Source organism: Electrophorus electricus, chromosome 13, assembly GCF_013358815.1.
Source record: "Electrophorus electricus isolate fEleEle1 chromosome 13, fEleEle1.pri, whole genome shotgun sequence".
In the NCBI taxonomy this organism is placed as follows: domain Eukaryota; kingdom Metazoa; phylum Chordata; class Actinopteri; order Gymnotiformes; family Gymnotidae; genus Electrophorus; species Electrophorus electricus.
Genome location: NC_049547.1, coordinates 8,072,994 through 8,092,757, shown reverse-complemented (window position 1 = coordinate 8,092,757; position 19,764 = coordinate 8,072,994). Strand labels below are relative to the sequence as shown.

Below are 19,764 nucleotides of genomic sequence, written 5' to 3'. Positions count from 1 at the left end.
ATAACATAACTATGGTTGTATCTACCCCTGAGTGTGGATGTTGTGGAGGTGGGACCTGTGGTTGGGTAGTACCTGTAACTGCCACAACGGGAGGGATCGTGTGCATGGTAATCTGAACAAAACCGCTTTCACCCATGGTAGCGGTTTCGTTGGCTGTGCCTGTTGTGGTAGATGTCATCATTGGCACTGCAGCTGTTGTGACCTCTGTGGCAAGTAGACAAAGAAAATAGTTGATTGCATGTTGTTTTGTTTTTATCGCAAGCAACCTCACAAAATGGTCGTCAGTCTTATCAAATAATGTCATTTGACCCTGGACTGTTAATCTGAGCATTGTGACTTGTTGCATGTCATGATGACATATTCACATATCCCTTGCCGCTGGCAACACTGACACGAAAAATGAAATGGCTGCGAATTACAACAATGTACATGCCTCAGTTTCCCCCACCTGAGTGATCTATTGATTTTCCCCTCATGCTATGAGCAGTGCTCTCCTTCCATGGCAGACAGGAAGGACACGTGAATGCGCAGGTGGCAGAGGAATGTTGTTGTGGTTCAGACCGGGGTTGGTGGAGCCTCACTGTGTAGGGCCTGAGGCATGCATGACTCTGACCCTTCCACAGAGTCAGCCTCACAGAGCCACCAATGAATTTGTGGAACACATGAATTCCTGAAGCCCACGTGAGCTCTAACATGGTGAAGGAAAGCTAGAGACCTTACTGCATAATTCATTCGCAAAAGGATTATCTAGCTTTTGTATATATTTGGCAATATTTTGGGGGGAAACTGCTCGTATCAATAATGGTTGAAATGACTTCAGAAATGACCCAGTTTCCCTGCAGCAGCTCCAAGCCTGTACTGACTCACCCAGGCAGCGTGGACAGCACTGGCCCTTGCGTAGAACTGGCACCCTGCATCTCACCACTGGGCACCGCTGCGAGAAGCACTGAATGGTCCCGTTGTTGCAGACGCAACTGGTACAGGCATTAGGTTTCCACGAATCCCCGGCCAATAGGACATCACCGTCGCTGGAGATGCAGTAATCTCGTTGGCTGGTGTTAACCGGGAGTAGGGGACTGAGCACGTCCTCTGTAGAATAGACAGGGACAGGTTTAACATAGAAATCTTCCTTTCTGCTACATGGTAAAACAATTTAAAATCAAGAAATTGGGCAAATCATACTTTGATACTCATTCTTTTAATTTCACTGCTGTGAAATTCCTCCACAAATTCCGCACTGATAAGACTCGGGGCTTGTGGTTCAGTTGCCGACCAGCAACCAAAGTGGTGCACTCATGCCAACTGCACTTTGCATCACTGTGAACGTGTTTAAAAATTTGAGCTGTTCCCACGTTCCTGCTGTGGGGGCCCCTCTATTCATCAAAGCACTGAATTGGATAATCTGCATTTAGATGCAAGATGGGCTGATAAACTGGACAGATGGTTCACAGAGAGTGCTGGGAGTTTCTCAGGACGTCAAGCAGGTCTGAAGGATGGTGGAGGCCGTTCTGCTGTTTACTACGGGGAGTGGGGGGATGGGGGGTGCACACATGACTGGTCGTCTGATGGAGAGCACAAAGAGGGTGAAAAAAAGCCACATGTGTTTCTTGCCCCTGAGGGCATGAAAAGACCTCCAGTTCAAGCCAGTGGGTTCAATGGTCTGGAGCTTAGCTGCAGAATCACGTGCTTATGAAACCATACGTTTCCTCAGCTTGCCGTCCACTGGTTTTCGCACACATATGCTCCAAAAAATGTGTCAGAAGAAAAAAAGTAAGTGGAAATAGCAGGTGTTGTTTACGGTCTCATTACAGCTGAGCTCTTAAACGCTATTTGAAGCCTATGCCTGCACATTAGCCGGCTTTTAAATGAGCAGTCAACTAAAAATAGTGTGTGTGCAAGTTTGTGTGTGTGTGTGTGTGTGCAGAAGTACCTGGGCAGACATGGCAGCAGGTGTCCTTGCCCCGGGTCGGAACGTGGCACAGGGTGGGGGGACACATTTCCGTGTCACACAGCACACGGCCCTGTCTGCACGTGCAGCGGGTGCAGGCATCCAGGTTCCACGTCTCCCCCTCCACGTAAAGTCCCCCGCCTGGCGCTCGGCACACCACCATGTCCACTCCCTCAGGCTGCCCGCTGCCTGACTCCTCTGTATCAGACACCCAAACTGTTAATAATGAATGAAACCTAGTCAGGGCTAGGTAGTACTCTATAAATAAACCACACTAGCTAGAATCCACATTTACCCAAACACATACTGTACATTTTGAGGAAAAGAAACCAATCCAATAGTGCTAAGAAACTTTTTTAGTAAGCTGTCTAAAACTGATCTAGTGAGAATAAAGAGCATTTCATGTAGTATATAGCTTGAAAGCATTTAAGAAACAAGGGAGTGATAGTGAGGGAACAGGCTGTCAGATGTGGTGTTTGGGTTTGGTGGGGTTTATTCCCTCACTTTCCACTCGGCTGCCCGTTGAGGTTGAACAGTGGCTGGTTTACTTGGTTTGTGGGTGTGGTGTGTTTGCTTTGTGATTCATGTTTTTATTTTGCACACTGATGTTAGAAGACATTTAGGATGAGCGGTGAATGAGACTACATGACTGAATTGTGCTCTTGAGTACCCTTCTGGACTGGGGGATGGGTTCCCTGTTGAGACATCTACTAGCAAAATTCACCAAGCTTTCTGAAGTTTCCAAAAAAAAACCATGGCCTACCTAAACCCTGCAGCACACAAACCATCCTCCATACTCTGCACTGATCCGAGAACTTGACTAACCCATCATTCTATGGTTAATTCATTTGGACTGTAGTGTGGAACAGTGTGCAGACCTAGCTCATCCATACCCTCGCAGGTGGGGCAGCACTGGTTATGCCTGAGTACAGGGTGAGCGCAGGTAGGCACGGGGCAGGAGATCAGGATGCACATCTCACGGCCAGCGTTGCAGTAGCAGTCCCGGCAACCATCATGCCAGCTCTCACCCTCCTCCAGACGCTGCCCGCTCGCGCTCAGACAGTAGCGAGCCGGCGGGGGGGGTGCGGGAGTGCTAAGGGCAGGCTCGCTCTCTGAAAGGCACACACACACACAAAGACAGAGCTCTAAATGAGGTGGGAGAGCCCTGGCATGAGATTTATTTTGGCAAGCACTGGGGTGTACTTTCAATGGAGGAAATTATATCCCCAAGCCATTGGAATTTATAAGAGATCAAGCCTGTTCAGGTTTAACAGTTCACACTTCATTCTTATTTTCATCCAACAAGGTATAAGCCCTTGACCAAGGTAAAAACCATTGATGGCATATGACTATTGAAAAACTCAATAATACATTTTTAGCTTTTCTGCAAATCATTTTAGCCATTTCCCTTCACTTTTGATTCAAAATAAAATTCGCACTGAGCATCAGACAATATTTCTAGTAGTTTAAGGTTAATGTTATTTGCACATCTGTCATGTAACCCAACTACAGTCATAAGCCAGACACGTGTTTGTTTTACTTCCCCAAACAAGCCTTTGTTTATTTGTTTATTAAAGTTTCTGCATTTGATATTTGAAAGTCCTCTGATCCAGATATTTCAATAAATAGAGACCTTGTATGGGGGTTCACAAGCAAAAACAAATTTCTATAAATAACAGAAATTAAGACTAGAACAATTAAAATGTGCTTCTGCAAAACCTTCATGAATGCAATTGGCTACCCCTTATTTATTTCAGTTGAAACTTAGCATATTATAAGATCAATGGGTCATGGCCCGTGCTTATCCTGCTTCCCTCAGAGGGACTCCAGCAAGGACATGATTTATCATTTATTTTGAAAAGTACCTGAGTACCTGACAACATTTACAAGAAAAGCCTCATATCTCTACATATCTGCTACCAAAGTACAATGCCCTTAGATTTCAGCCTGTTCCCGCAGAGGAACCATGCTCACGTAGCCCTGTGACTGGGGGCATGAGTACTGCTGCAGACCAGATGAGGCTTCACTACGGCTGAAGGCAAAAGCTCATGCCACTACACTGTTTACTACAGTGTGAATATACTTATTAAAAACACAAGTGTGTAATTTTTCCCTGAAACAGATACTCTTAGGATTCCCATATAAGTTGCCAAATGGACATCTGGCTGCTGTAGTGGATTACAACTGGATTACAACTGGTGAGCAGCTCCATGTGGCTCCACTGCTGTAATTATTTAGAGAAGCAGCAATCACGGCAACACGAGTGGTAGAGTGAGATCTGCTGCCGCACAGTAGAATGAAGAGTGCTGGTTCTGCACAATATAACAGGGCAAACAAAAATCCCTCTACTCATTCTACAAATATTTATATGTAATTTTTACTGAAATCTATATGTATATGTATATACCCAATACACACATTAGCCATAACATTAAATCACTGACAGGTGAATAACATTGATTATCTCAATACAATGGCACTTGCCAAGGGATGGCATATATTAGGCAGCAAGTGAACAGTCAGTGTTGCAGGAAAAGTAGGACAAAGGGGCCAGTGTAAAGATATGAGCGACTATGACAAAGGTCAAATTATGCTGGCTAGATGACTGGGGGAGAGCATCTCCAAAACCACAGGTTTTGTGGGGTGTTACAGGTATGCAGTTTTTAGTACCTACAAAAGTGATTCAAGGAAGGACAACTGAAGAACCAGTGACAGAGTCTGAGTGCCCAAGCCTCACTGATGCATGTGGGAGTGAAGGCTAGCCAATCTTGTTTGATCTAATAGAAGAGCTACAATGGCTGGAACTGCTTGACACAAAAGTGTTAGAACACACAGTACATATGCAGCAACTTGTTATATATGGAACCGTATAATTGCAGACCGGTCAGAGTGCCCATGTTGGCACCACTCACTGCTGAAAGTGCCTACAATGGGCACATGAGCATCAAAACTGGACCATGGAATAATGGAAGAAGGTGCCTGGTCTGATGGATCACAGTTTTGTTTACATCATGTGGATGGCCTGGGGTGTGTATGTCACTTACTTATGGAGTAGAAGGTACCAGAATGCACTATGGGAAGAATGCAAGCCAACAGAGCCAATCAATGTGTTGGCAAGGCAAGGAAAGCCGACAGAGCCAGTGTGATGCTCTGGGCAATGTTCTGCTTTGATACTTTGGGTCCTGGGATTCATGTAGACGTTACATTGACAATTACCATCTACCCAAACCTTGTTGCAGACCAAGTACACCTCTTCAACAACAGTGCTCCCTAAGGGCAGTGGCCTCTTTTAGCAAGATAATGTGACCTACCACATGAGTGTTTTGAGGAACATGACAGAGTTCATGCTCTTAACCTAGCCTACAAATTCCCCAATTTCTCAGTCGTATCATTCATCTCTGGGATGTGCTGGACAAAACAAGTCTGATCCCACCTGACAATTTACAGATCTTAAAGGATCTGCTGCTGATGTTTTGGTGCCAGATACCATAGGACACCTTCAGACGTCTTGTGGAGTCAATTTCTTGACAGGTCAGAGCTATGTGGGTGGCACAAGCGGGACCTACACATTTAACTCTTGCTGAAAAACTATCAAGGGGCATAAAACGGCAGCTATGCCTCATCATAAGAAATGGAAGTTGTGAATGAACACTCACCTTTGCAAAGGCACACACCACATCCCTTCCGGTTCTGCTTGTAGCCATGGTGACACTGCTTTTCGCAGGTAAAGGGGGGGCACTTTATGCAGCGGCACATCTCGCAGCCGTGCTTGTTCCTCCTGAGGGACACATGATTGCACGATGAACTGGAGCCACTCACGCTGCACACAGGCTCATCCACAGTTCTTGTAGCTTATCATGCAAAGGCAGTTAAGTTCTCATACTACTCCTTTAAAATATAAACAATATAAAAAGATTGAAACACTGGCATTATAACTAGAATCTTTTCAGAACTGAAATAAATTTTAAAAAATACATTGGCAGCTGAGCTGCGTAGCTTCGGTTGCGTTAGATGGGTAGTACAGTATGTGTCTGAGTACATGAGGCACATAATACCGTACCAGTATTGCACACTCACTTATTTCATCAACTGTTGCTATAAATACTCCTTGAATGGAACACTCTATGGAAGACTATAGTAAGCAAGTGAACTCGGTGAGGGAATACAAGAAAGTGTCTTTTTCTTTTTGTTCCTTTCATCAACATGGCTAACCTAGACAATCTCATGCTTTCTTCTTTCTGAACACCCCCCCCCCCCCCCATGGAGGCAAACACACTGCGAGCTTTATCAAATCTCCCTTAACTGGCAACAAACATAAGCCCAACACACTGAGCCCAAGTCATAACCAACTAGAGCATGTCTTGGCCCATGTCCCTTTTGGAAGCTCAGTCACAAACGTCAAGTAAAAAAAAGAAAAAGATCAAAACATATCACATAGCCATTTATTTGACTGAAATCTGCCCACTTCCCAAGTCACAATATGAAAATTTAGAATGCACACAGTGGCACATCGTGATGCCACCACTATCCAAACAGACACATAACATCCGCCCCCATCAAGCTTTAACAGCTTGACTGATACATGCCCATACAGTAGGCCATAATAACTGAATCCTCTGTGCTCAGTTGCTCGTTGTGAAGGCTTTCTGAAGACGGGTGAGCCAGATGGTCAAGCCTGGTACACAGGGGCATATGGTTCTGCTTTCCTCCTCACTATATTACTTCCCTTTGAAGAGTCCAGATAAAAGCAGCACCAAGAAACACGTGAGATCCCTGCTGTGTGCACACCTTTCCAGCTCTAACAAAGCATCCAGTCTCCCTGGCCCACTTCACTCTTCCCTTCATATGGGACCATGTTCCGAGGAGAAGCACTTGTTGTTTTCAACATCCGAATGTCGGAAAGGCACCTCTGTGCTGCACTCATAAGTCTGCTCGCTGTGGGGCTGCATGGTTTTTGTTTCACACAGTCTTCCTCTCACGTTCACTCTCTCCTTCTCTGTAAAATATTTTTTTATTGCTGCATATCACTCTTGCCACTTCCTGTTCTCTGACCTCCCTCCCTTTTCCCTGACCCCTGATGGAGACTTCATTAGGAGACAGTGCATCCCATATGCCTTTCCATCAGCCCCTCCCAGACTGCTGTGTACAAACACAGAGACGGGGCGTCCCGCAACCTCTGGGCTCAGGCTTTGTTTGGGGTCAGCCTGTGGAATTTCACTGGGGATTTCTTCTAGCTGGGCACAAATTCCCGTAGGCCCCCGCAGACCATCCTGTTATGTCCTGTCAGATCCAATGATGTTTTAGCCCTATTGAGAAGGGGAAACGTTCTAAGTCCTCCATTGTTAGGAGCCCGGGAGTGCACTGCTATGCCAAATGTCTGGCCAAAAAGACCCCCCACTGCACGTTGTATGCACGCTCAGTGAGGAAGGCTTGTACTTTTCCTTCACCCACACTCCTTTCTTTTGAGTTTGCTTGAGCCAAAATTCAAGGCCCATGTTCTTACCACTACTGTTCCAGTGCTGTTCCCATCTTTGCATGGGACTATGAGATTTTTTTGTAAGGGAGCCATCAAACCCTTCTAACCATTTGAAATTCCCACGTGCTGCATTACTGAACCAGTGACAGTGCATCAAAGGAAGTGACACCGCCCTCCTGCAGTAGTCATTTGCAGCTCATTGTGGGATTGACTATTGATTTATCATTTCGGGAGGGGTCGCCAACACTGCAAACCCATACAAATCCAGAACTGTGCTTCAAAAACAACAAATGTGTTCAAAGCTGCGTGCCTTGGCCTCGTCTTTTCATGAGCCACTATAAACACAGCTCTCACCCAGAGGGATGACTGAACGGAAGTTTCAGACCACCACGGCCTAGCAAGGGATTCTGAGGGCCTCTTAAAAGCTGTAGCTCAGTGGGATGAACGCCATGCTTCATAGTCCCATCTTCCCTGAGGTGGACCCTGGCAGCCAGTGAACGTCCTGCCAGTCTCATCTCCAACAGAGGCTCCTCGGAGTGCAGTTTAGATACTAGAGAATTTCACGTACGGTACACAACGAAAGCTTTTGTGACACTGGCTTTTTGACCATCATTTTGAAATGCAGGGGAGTTTTATGAAATGACAAGAGGCTGGCCTGGGGGTGAGGCTCTGTGGGGAGCTGAGAGAAGAGGAGAACTTCCAGATGTTTGGCTCAGCTGAGGGAGTGCAGGCAGTGATCAGGGGCGGGGGGAAGGCCAAGCAATTCCAAGCACAGGCCGGGGCCAGGATAATATGACTACAGGGTTATACGACTACAAGTCAAGCCCCTTTGATCTCCAACAGGGCAGTCATTAGTGTAGCAGTTAGGCCTGAAAAATCTCTCCTCTCTGGTCTGACCTGACACCTCTCTCTGTACCTGCCTCCTGATCGCTCTCCTGGCACTGACAGAGAATTAATTGACTAAGAGAGGATCCAGGACATTAAGATTGTTTTGTTCTGCTGACTTGAGTGAATAGATTCCCTTACACTCTGTTTGGGTAGTCTTAACTGTTTCTAGACCACAACAGAAGAATAATTTCAGAAGACTTACATATATCCATACGGGCAGGTCTTGCTGCAGGTCAGAGGTCTACACCTGGTCAACATACTGCACTTGCATACTTCACATCCAAAGTCATCCTTCCTGTATCCCATAGGGCACTGCAGGGTGCAGTACTTGGACAGTTCAGTGCAGGAGTCATCTGATACAGCCAAATAAAAGGCACTCAAATGTGGAAGTGTATACAACTGTGCATGCAACAGCAGTGAAAGCAGTTAGGCCAGAGTTCTCAAGTCATAGCCCTGCCCTGAAAAGCACACATATAGAATGAGGTCCCTCTGGTTGGTATGAAATTGCCTTGTAAGCTCCATATCATGGGAAGAGGCTCTGTGATCAAGTGACTGTGTGAAGTGGAGAAGGGTCCAGGATGATACATTTGTAGTGTTTGCGGTGTACTGAGCTAGAGTTTACTTGCGCTGCGCTATGCTTGTGCTCGCCAAAACATATGCTCGGGCGTGGCTCTTAGCTCTGCACCACGGGGCCATGGTTATGGCAGCAGGCTGGGCTGCAGGTCAGCTGTGCTTGTGTTCTTTATGGGACTGGTAGATTTGGGTGTCGCTACTGAAACACCTACACCGTATGAATGTGATTTATCCAGACTGGAAAACCATCAGTGGTTGTTAGCTGTTTGACCTGAAGTGAATGCAATATGCACTGGGGGGTGGGGGTCCAGTGTCCAGATCTCACTATTTTAAAAAAGCCTAAGCGAGCAACTTCAACGTACTGCTGAGACACTGGCACAGTAGGCAGCCGTTGTTGTCCTGCTGAAAGCCAAATGGGCAGTCTTGTCCTGACAGGGAGCAGTTTTCCAGTGGGGGACACAATAATGGGCTCACCGTCTCATAGGAGGGTTCTGAAAGAACACGTGAAAAGATGATTAGTTCCTCATGTTTCTCGACAGAGACAGGACCTTTATGAGAAGTTAGCAAACATTCACCATGTGACTAAAACCTCTCTTCTCCTTACCTTTGCTGATCTGACTTTGAGGAAAAAATAAGAAACCACGCTCAATTTTAATAAAATCAATTTATATTTTCTTAAAATGTAACAGACATCAGAACCCCGATCTGTTCCATAAATTAGCTTCTTTCAATGTGGAGGCACAGCAGTTTGCATCACTAATTTGTCAAGTGGCTGGACAAATGAATATTTAAGAAAAATAAGAGCAAGACCAACTTTAATACTTTCACAATGTCAGCTTTGTATTTTCATACACCACCACTTAGCACAGAGTCAGGAACCTATTGTTCTTTAATTCTTTTAACTCCACACAAGCACTATATGCCTGGAAATCTTGCTAACAACATTGCTTAAGCTAACACCACTGGCAGCAGCACCCCCAGCTTCCAGTGATTACAGATAAACGCAACTGTAGTTATCCCTCTGAATTCTTCTTATCTGGCTGTATTAATGAATGAGCAGTCCTACCAAAAAAATGACATCATCTTTTAGTGCTGAAATTATGTTAAAATGGAGGCCGCATCTATGTGCCATGGGTGCCATGCTTGCTGTGCGTCCCAGTACTGGGGTGGCAAGTGGCAGCTCACAAAATACCTGTGCGTGCTGGCAAGCAGAGAATGAAAAGGAGCTGTATCTAATTACATCGACTGCAAGTGATATTCTGCACTTAAAGAAGGTAGCTCTGCCTCCAACTGGCAGGTTCAGCCAATAATGGGCAAAGCTACTGCAGTCCGGTGAATGCCTGTGGGCCTCCTGTAATGAGCTACTGTGAGGGAGACATGCGTCCTGATGGTACAGGATCGCTAATGAGCTCTGGAATAGTGAGATCTAACACAGGCAGTGGCCCAAGAACCATAATACAAAACAACTGTACTTGTGATGTGATGATCTACAAGAGCTCAGTGACTTATCTTCCCACTTAAAGTAAGATCTCCAAATTGATGCCAGCTGCTCCTAACATACTCCAAACAGTCAAACAATTTAATGATGTGTGTGTAAGTGAGTTCCTGTTATAAGCCGAAAAAGTCAGCTTCCTGAAACTCTGGAGATAAAGCCCAATAATGAATCTAGTCCTATGTAATCACAGACCCATCGTACCCAATTCTGGTCAGTTTCATGATTTCAAAAACATCAGGCCCAGATGAGCCAATACTCAGGTGTGTTTGAGCAACAAAATTGCTGTACTGTCCCTATTGGTGCAAAGCTCTATATTCGTCACACAGACCATGTTTGGATATGTTGGTTTAATTACTGAAAATCGTTGAACATCTTTAATTACAGTCTTCAATTGTAATTAAGACCAATGTAATTAAGACCAATCACCAGCAAGAAAAGTCCAAGAACATATTTTACCCATTGCAATCACTTACAGGTTGCATCACAAACCACTACTGTGAGGTAGAACAACATTGTTTACTTCACTGATAAAAATCTGTGCTTCAGGTCTGTACATTTTTTGTCCTACAGGCTATATGAGCTTTAAGGTGGCTCGGATGTATTTCTGGGTGACATAGCCTCAGATAAGAAGACTTATTTTCATATCTCCTTATGTGTAAATGTGTGTAGCTGTCATTAGTTTTAGGTACATTGTCTCTTTACTGTATCTTTTCAAGTTACTATTAGGTGCTTAAGATCAGTGGTTGTAAGCTGTAGCTGTCTACTGAGGCCTGTTCTCTCTCTGTCTTTAGTTAGTTTATGAAGCTTAATTCTTGGCCTTTGGTCAGGACCACAGTCCTGGGCTAGCATGCTGAATGTCTGCGTTTAAACAGTTGATGTGCCTCAAGTGGTTTAATGATGAGGTACTAAGTAGTTTCTCTCTCTACAGAGAGTGTGAATGAGTGTATGTGAGAGTTTGGGATATCACTGTTTAGGTATAGGACTGTTTGTTGAGTGTTAATATTTAGTCTGTGTGCTCATGTGGATGTGTCTGGGTATGTGTGCATGCCAGCACTTGTTTTAGTGGTTTACAAAATTTGGTTTATAAAACCAGTCATTACACTAAACAAAAAAGAGGGAACACATGACTACTTGCATGTGTGTACATGTTCTCTTGTTGCTAATCTGCATCTACTCTGGTGTCTGTGTGTGTGTTGGGATGTTTGTGAATGTGTGCGTGTGTGTGTGTGTGTGTGTGTGTGTGTGTGTGTGTGTGTGTGTGTACATACCCTCGCAGAAGGGGCAGCATTCCCCGGGGATCTTGACTGGGTTGTGGCAGCTCTGTTTGCAGGCCATGGCAGTGCAGTGGGGCTCCCCGTCCACACACTGGCAGAAGGTGCAGTCGTCCTCCTTCCACTGCTCCTCACGCTGCCGCAGCTTGTGGTTCATCCAGCAGCTCACCTTGGCGCTGCCCATTGACACTAGTTCCACATCTGCACGTCACACGTAGGGGCAGAAATGGACAGATAGGGGAAAGAAACGCATTCAGTCCTGACTATGACCCAGCGTGGATCAGGGCAAATGTAAAATGTTCTGGATGGGTATGTCGGGGTTTAAGGAAAGGGATGAAAGCATATTGAGAGAGAAGAAAACCTAAAATTGGGAGTAGTCACCATTTTGTCATTGGTAATATAGGTTAAATGAGGACAATCATTCTATATGTGTTTTGTGAGGGAAAAGTGATCTAAGTGATCTATTCACCACCATTCCTGCATCGTGTTTAGAAGTTAAACTGAACACTTTCTCTCATTATCAAACACTTTTAGCTTGGTCTTTGACCGTGAACTGCTCAAGGTAAAGACCAGTACAGGGGTCACGGCTATCACCTTCACTCCAGAATACAGCTTAAGAGCATTAGTTGCATTACACACACATTTACACCTGTATTTGAAGCTGGGAGCAGTCTCAGCATGCTCTGCTAACAGTTTAAATAGAGTCTGGTCGAAATTAAGAGGCAAAGGGTGCTGGAAGCATAGGGATTTGTGCTTTTTTCTGTTGAGTTCACAATAAAGGCAGTTTCTAAGGTGCCCCAGGGAACTGCTGAGAAACAAAGGATGAATCTTGACTCACTCCAGTAGTGTGTCATGTACCTTCTTACATAACTATTTTTGCAATAATAATAGAAACTTAATTATCATTTGATTTAGAGGCTATTATTTGCAATCAATTTTAAAGAGTTTGCTTATGGACTGCCCTGTCAGTGGATTTATCTGTTTATCATGTGGTATTGGTAAATGAATTTGATTCCTTTAAATATTATTCCCTACTGTTCTGCAGGTAAAGTGTAGAAATGCTTCGTTTAGAGCTTATGGTGAAAAATCAACTTCACTCAATTTACAGTACTACTATGGCAAAGAGACATTTCATTTCAAAGTCCATGGGTGTCTCCCTTCTTTCAGTAACTAATAATGGTTCCTATGCAAGGCAAAGCAGTTTTTTCTAATAAAATTAAAATGGATTCCCAGCCTCAACACATTTTGTTTTGCCTACGACACACCATGGGGCTGGGATGGCATGATCAAAAGCTTGTGTGAAAGAGTGTCTCACTGACCTAGACCAACTAGCATCAGCGTGTCTGCATGCACTCACTTACTTCTACTTTTATACTCCTTTAAAATGTTAGTTCAATCAAAAATCCAATTTGAGTAATTAATTACTTATCTTACTTCACTGTAGTGATTCACCTTGCACTTTCTTCCAGTTTGCTTCAGGGTATTTTCCTAAACTTCAAAGTGAACAAGGACTCAGCGAGTGCAGGCAACAGCCCCCGAGACTAATCATTCATTAAGTGAAGTACAGGTTTGATCAGACTTCCCCTATGGGTGAAGTGCTCCATTAATCCTTCATTTTCATATTGTGGCTGTCATTTAAAATCTTTCTGTACTGATGACGGACATTATTTGGACATCCTGAGAGGAAAGCATTCTATCATTTTAGAGTGCTTTGGGCTCCAGGTGGGACTCTCAACTCTGACCCCCTGGAACCACCGCTCCTACCTCTGTCTGCTGAACACACACTCTCACTCTGACTAAGGGGACGTCTGGACGTCCAGGAGCCACATGTGCTACTAAGCTATTTACTGTCCATGCCATCCATTTCCAACCAGTTTCCTTTTGAGAGCTTCAGATACACTGATCTCAGGGAGCTATAGTTTAGCAAGGTTTGTGATGATTGTTCAAACCATGCACTTCGTTGGCCCCTGTAACTTTTTCCCATTAATAGATGTAATGAAAACAAAAATAACAAATAACTGGGTGTTGAAGAGACCTACTTCAAAGTTTTATTCTGATAAGACTTTACTGTACTTTTGTTACTTCGGTTCCCAAATATCAAAAACCTTTTGCTAGAGACATTCCACATTTTGAGTGCCTTGGGTGTTTATTCAAAGCACGTTAATGACTGCGGTACATGTCTGGATTTGGAATGCACATTGTTGAGGAGAAAATCATTGTACAGAGCCAGGGAGCCACAGAGGAGGAGCAGCCCAAAACCCCCTGCTCCCCCTTAACACTGTTTTTTTAATAGAAACCGGCCTGTGCATAGCCATTCATCAAACCAGACAACTTTCACTGCCTTATACAGCATAGCCCAAGTGAGTCACACTGTTAAAGAGTCTTAAGTCTACATGTAAAAGCTACATAGATAAATTCAAATTCAATCTGTCCACTGTAAACTGTATGCTGGTAACAGGATACAAAATCGCTCATAAAAACTTTCTGCCATGTCTTATGGATGTCATCAGGGACTTGCCATAACATATAGTATTGGCTCATATTCTTGGAGGTTAGTGACACAGCCTGAGCACAATGTTTTGTAGTGCTTGTCCCGTGGTGGGGATGAGTAAGAATGAGGGTATGTAGTGTACCTATGCAGACAGGACAGCATTCCCCCTCTGGGATATAGAAGTTTTCGCAGTCCAGCTCGGCACATTCAGCCTTGGAGCAGAAGGAGATACCTCCTCGACACTGGCAGAGCCAGCAGGGCTCCATGCGGTACACTTCACCTTCTTTGTACTCCTTTCCATTGTGCACACACCTGGGTGAAACTGTCAAAAAGAAAGGGGGCCATAGACATACTGTATTTAACCAAGAAAGCCATCATTACCATCATCAGGTAAAGATCAGGATTTGAACAGGCTATGTACATACTACAAAGCAACCCACATACACCCCCCTCCCCCAACATATACACAAAGTAGCCAGTTATCGCTTAGCTTCATCAAACACATTGTATTCATACAATAAAGCCAGATCTGCTCAGAAGCCGCCAAATTATTAGCTAGTGTACACTTAGTCTAGTTTAAAGAAAACAGTGTTCGGAGCCACAGACAGGCCAAGTGAAAACTCTCTGTCAGTACAGAAAAACCTCTGCTGTCTATGAGGCTCTGGCTGCAGGACCAGCCCTGCACCACAGCCTGTATGCCCCCAGCACAGCAATTAGCACATGGGTTTGCGCACTGCACCAGAACAGTTGATTTCCATTTTCACTGAGCTCCATGGCCACAAGCATCCTTAAATCACGTGCTTAAGAAATTTCTTCTGATTAAATTCAAAAATCAAGCTGGGACTTAAAGGCTTAAGAAATGCCAAACAAACATCAGAGACATGATGGAAAATGGACTGCTTACAAGAAAGCTATTTTTTATGTTAGTTTTTTAAAACATGTTAAATGTTCTTTAGCTCTGTGTATAATCTGCTGGCTCCTAGAGCTCTATGTCCTTAAGGTGAAATTTTGGGCCACTTTACTGCTAGACAAAAATTCAGCATGTTAAAAGTGATGGTACAATCCAGTAACTTGCTGCTGGTATCTGCAAAATTGATCATCTCAACTTTTTTGCCTGACACAACTGTCTTGGCAAAATTCCAAAGGTACTTCTTTCAATCCTTGATCAACAAAAAGAGACAGGGTTACACTTCATAAAAGTAGATGCTTTTAAACAGCATACCTTATACTTCAATGGGAAATCCAGGATGTACAGTACAGCTTGGTCAGTAAGGTGATTTTATTAATTAGATTAATGCACAAATGTACATGTCAATGTTTGCAGCTAAAATACATTCAAAAAGCTGCTTCTGAATCTTTCATTAACATCATGACTGAAATACAGCTACTATCCAGCCAGGCACAAATCAGCAGCCAAAAATGGGCACTATTACATAACAGTAGATCAGAGTTTGGGCTTGATGTATTACAGGAGACGTGTGAATCACCATAGTCTACTGGTCATAAAAAGTCCAGATTCTAACAGATGTGTTCCTGCTACAAGCCATCAGTACTCTATGGCAACCGCCACATCTGTGGGGCATACTTCAGCAGAATGGATAAGCAGGCCTGAGAGCATGACCCAGTTCGAACTGTCTAATGCAAAGCAGGTGGACAAAGCCATTGGAAAATACAGAGAGGATGCGCCTCTTTTCTCCTCTCCTCCTTTCACCTGCATGCTCGTGTCACTTGTGAGCTGTGGTGAGAATTGGACTGCGCCAGCAAAGTAATGCTGCTCGTGAGGTAAAGTAAAGTAATGGGATGCTCGCACATGTGATTTCTGCTGTGCTTGTAAAAGCTAATCCTAAAGTTCTTTTTTACAAAGGCATAGAGGTCAAACGTCACAGCATTAGAAAATGTAAAGATATCCAAGCCCACTTCACAGAATATTTCATAACATGTAATATTATATAAGGGCAACAGCTTGTTCTTTCAGAAAAATGCAGCCAGCTGACCTTCTCCTGCGAGATTTGCTGCCTTTTCCTATTAAAGTGTAGGTGCTCCCTCACTCCCACTCTTTCCCATGGGCAAGAACAATTACTGTGGGAAGTCCCAACTGAATCAAATTCTGACGATGCTTTCACCACTCAGCTGGCAGACCAACTAATCTAACAGGCAAGCACAAAGTATGGGCCCGACTGTTCTCTTACCCAAGCAGAGGCAGCAGGCTACACTAAACCTGAAAGAATTAAGGTGACTCTTATGAAATTGGATGTACTGAGATGAAGAATGTTGGTGATTGTTCATGAACCACTGTCATCTGGAAGCTAATCGCAAGAACAGAGGTCACCTGAATGGCCATGAAGTGCCCTCTGCCACTGAAAGAGACACTCCTTATCGAAACATCCACATACATACCCTCTCTTACCCTCATGTGCTCTCTCACAGACCTCGGTCTCTCATAGACAGACGCATGCCCATACACGTACCCCTCAATAAACTGTTGAACCCACTGCCCTTTCCTCACTTGGATGTGTGTGTGTATGTCTCAGCGGACAAGTGAAGCCTTTGACTCCAGTCTTCAACTCAGAGTGCGACTGGTAACCTAAGCGCTTTCCTTGTTAAGTCCATTAGTTCTGGGACATGGGGCACATATACAACAGGGTTGAGAGGCCAGAGTGGGAATTTGGGCTGCTGGCAAAATGAGGAATGTCTGACACTAAGCACAAAGTACACAGAAAGGGTGAAGACCCCTTCTCTGTGTAAAAACCTTATACATGTATTTTCATTTCCTTCCCTCTGTGTTACCTCTTCTCACACTCTCCCTGGCCCTGTCTGACATGGTCTCATTCTCAGCATTACTGACTCGATCACTTTTCATTTCCATCCCTCTTTACTGTCTCCCTCACTTTCCGCACTCTTGCAGTTTTAACCAGCTAGTTGTGTAGCAGGTCTGCCTATATTACATCATGAGATCACAAGACACTGTAGCTTACAGGCTTGCTTACAGATCATCCCCTACAGACACATGTGTGTGAGCTGAGGTGAGGGTGCGGGCTTTACCCCTGTGTGTACCCCTAAATTTGAAGAAAAAAAAATGCAGCTCTCAATATAAATTACATGATAACATGAGCAAAATGCTAAGCAAAAATAAAATGTGTATAAAACATTTCCCCCTTTCGTTGCCCCCCCCTCCCATTCTCATGATTAGTAGATGACACTTAGATGACAGACAACTATTACTGATATGCAGCAGATTTGAGATCCTGCAGGTAAACCAGACCTAAAGCTAATTTTTATATGTAGCTTAGCTACTGGGTTAGCTAGGCTAACATGTTATCTTAAACTAATGTCAGCTTGAACTAGCTCGCTAGCTTGGCCTCACTGAATTCCTTGGGAAAAAGGCCTTGGCACAAAAAGACATCATAATTGGAATGTGCTGATTCCTAGCTTGGCTGCTTATTGTAATATTAGCTACATTGGAAAACCGCCCAGAACTAGAACTTGGGCCCTTAGCTAAGCTAGCTAGATAGGCTTGACTTTGATGCTGCAGTTATTAGAAATGCAGGAACTCAGATTCTCTGTTTGCACATTCACTTTTTATTTTAAATATTATACAGTGAGTAACTGTATAACTAGATAACCATAAAAAGATGCAAGTGAATTAATAAATATTAAAATTAATATAATTTAAATATTAAAAATAGGGACTGCAATTTTGTCTAACTGGATGAAAAACAGGGAAGAAACTGAAGAGACATGGTGGTAGGGGAACCATTATTATATATTATACATTATATATTATTATATATTTATATGAAGGAAAATAATGTTAATAAAATCATAAATTTTGTGAATCATACATTTTGTTTAAAATTTTGTTTAGAATTAACTAGGTAGAATATGGCATAGTCTATCTTAAAAAAGCACTCTATTGCTGTGCTACCAAAACACACAGTGTTTGACAGTGTAGAACCTCATCCTAGACCTTTTTTTTTTATTTTGGCACCTGCTTCTAAAGAACTCTTTGCAAATTCGTGCTCTACTATGAGCACGAATATTTTCTAATTAAACCACACAGCAATCTTTGCTCTCTGGTGAATAGTTGGTTAATGGTATAGAATGACAACTGCTTTTAAAGTCAAAGTAAACTTAGGTGGGCTAGCAAGCAACAGACTCTGCATTCATTCACTCTCACTCACTCACTCACTCACCCGTACAGATGTGTATTTCCTTATAACTCATCAGTTTGCTCAGTTTAACACAATTAAAAGCCCTAGGAACACTGCAGTTCCTAATTAACATGAACAAACTCAACACCCACAACTGTGAAGAATTGTGCATGCCAAAAAATGGCTACAGTCTGTAGTTACATATATGGAAAATACACTTATAAGACAAATGTACCTAATAAAGTGCCCATTGAGTGAGATGTGTGATGAGTGTTTCCTGCTCAGTGTGTATGTATGTATGTGGTGACATTGTGCAATCAATCATCTCCACCTTACTGTGCTCTTACCTCTCTGGCAGTCATAGGTGTGACAACAGTTGCCTGGCGCCCCGGTGCCCTCATTGATGACCACTGCCTTGTGCCCACTGGGACACTCTGGCTGGGTGGAGCACGGTGCACAGGTACACTGGTTTGGCAATGTGGGGCAGCAGCCTGCAGGGGGCGTGTAGCCACGGGTCAGTACTGAGTCTGGTGGGCAGTTGGGCATGGGCAGAGTTGGGCACGTCACCCCAGCACACTTCAGTTCCACTGGAGCAGAGGGACAGAGAGAGGGTGAGAATGAGATGCTATACCAGTTGCTGACACAAACACCTTCCACCTGAGTGACTGGAAGCAGTGAGGAACAAGAACAAAAGAGCAAGAGAGAGAGAACAAGATCAGGTTGCAGGCTGGCAGGACTGCCCCTGTCACCAGGTCTAACTCTACCTCTCACTGGCAGCTTTATGGCATGAGAACACAGATCCATACCCCAGAGATCCTCACAATTCCTGTTCCTCATCCATGGCAATGTATATAGATTTCAGGAAAACAGCACGTTGGCCCATCTTTTTGTTTGCCAAGCAATCTGTTAAGCATACTTTTTTCCGTTATATATTTTTCAATCATTCACTGAGTCACACTTACAACCTTTTTTTTTTAGATTGATACCCACCAGAATAAGTCATTCCATTTTTACCTCAGAATCTATTTTTATCCCATCATTTGGCACAGTCAAAAGTGGAGCATCACCCTCTGCTGAGCAACTGGGCCAGCACTGTAACACTGAAACCCCTGTGAAGCAGAATTGGGGTGCTCTGGGGTGTACGCTGGACACCGTTCAGGAAAAGAAAATTGGTGGATTATTTCTTCCCACACTGTTATTGTGCCAGAACAAAAGCCGCCCCACACAACTTGGATTACACTGCTCTTAGTCCTGGAAACCTGGATTTATTTTGGGTTGTTGTCTCAGCGGTGCTCTCTAATGTATGCGTTGGAACTGAGGGTATTATAGCACACAGACAGTGAGAGAGAGACAAACAGTCTTGCCCTTGAGTTTCTCAATGGCAGATGTTTTTTCAGGATGTTCTATTACACACAGGGATCCAGCTTGAGGTCATGCAGATAACACTTGGTTTGAAGGTCACTACAAACAT

General features: G+C 43.9%; 1 protein-coding gene across 7 annotated transcripts in view; it reads right to left on the bottom strand.

Annotated features, from left to right (window-relative positions):
• The window catches only part of LOC113571424 (cysteine-rich motor neuron 1 protein-like), a 38,265-nt gene that overhangs the window by 3,038 nt on the left and 15,463 nt on the right, over nt 1–19,764 (bottom strand). For 4 of the 7 annotated variants that reach the window (XM_035532859.1, XM_035532860.1, XM_035532861.1 and 1 more), the window contains exons 4-13: nt 18,641–18,880; nt 14,285–14,464; nt 11,649–11,852; nt 9,248–9,376; nt 8,515–8,665; nt 5,605–5,726; nt 2,827–3,060; nt 1,931–2,164; nt 868–1,089; nt 73–204 (exon numbers count right to left, since the gene is read on the bottom strand). In XM_035532859.1, the coding sequence (XP_035388752.1) occupies nt 73–204; nt 868–1,089; nt 1,931–2,164; nt 2,827–3,060; nt 5,605–5,726; nt 8,515–8,665; nt 9,248–9,376; nt 11,649–11,852; nt 14,285–14,464; nt 18,641–18,880 (1,848 nt within the window). The remainder of the gene's footprint in view (nt 1–72; nt 205–867; nt 1,090–1,930; nt 2,165–2,826; nt 3,061–5,604; nt 5,727–8,514; nt 8,666–9,247; nt 9,377–11,648; nt 11,853–14,284; nt 14,465–18,640; nt 18,881–19,764) is intronic. The other 3 variants (XM_035532862.1, XM_027000347.2, XM_035532864.1) reach the window with 3 other exon arrangements.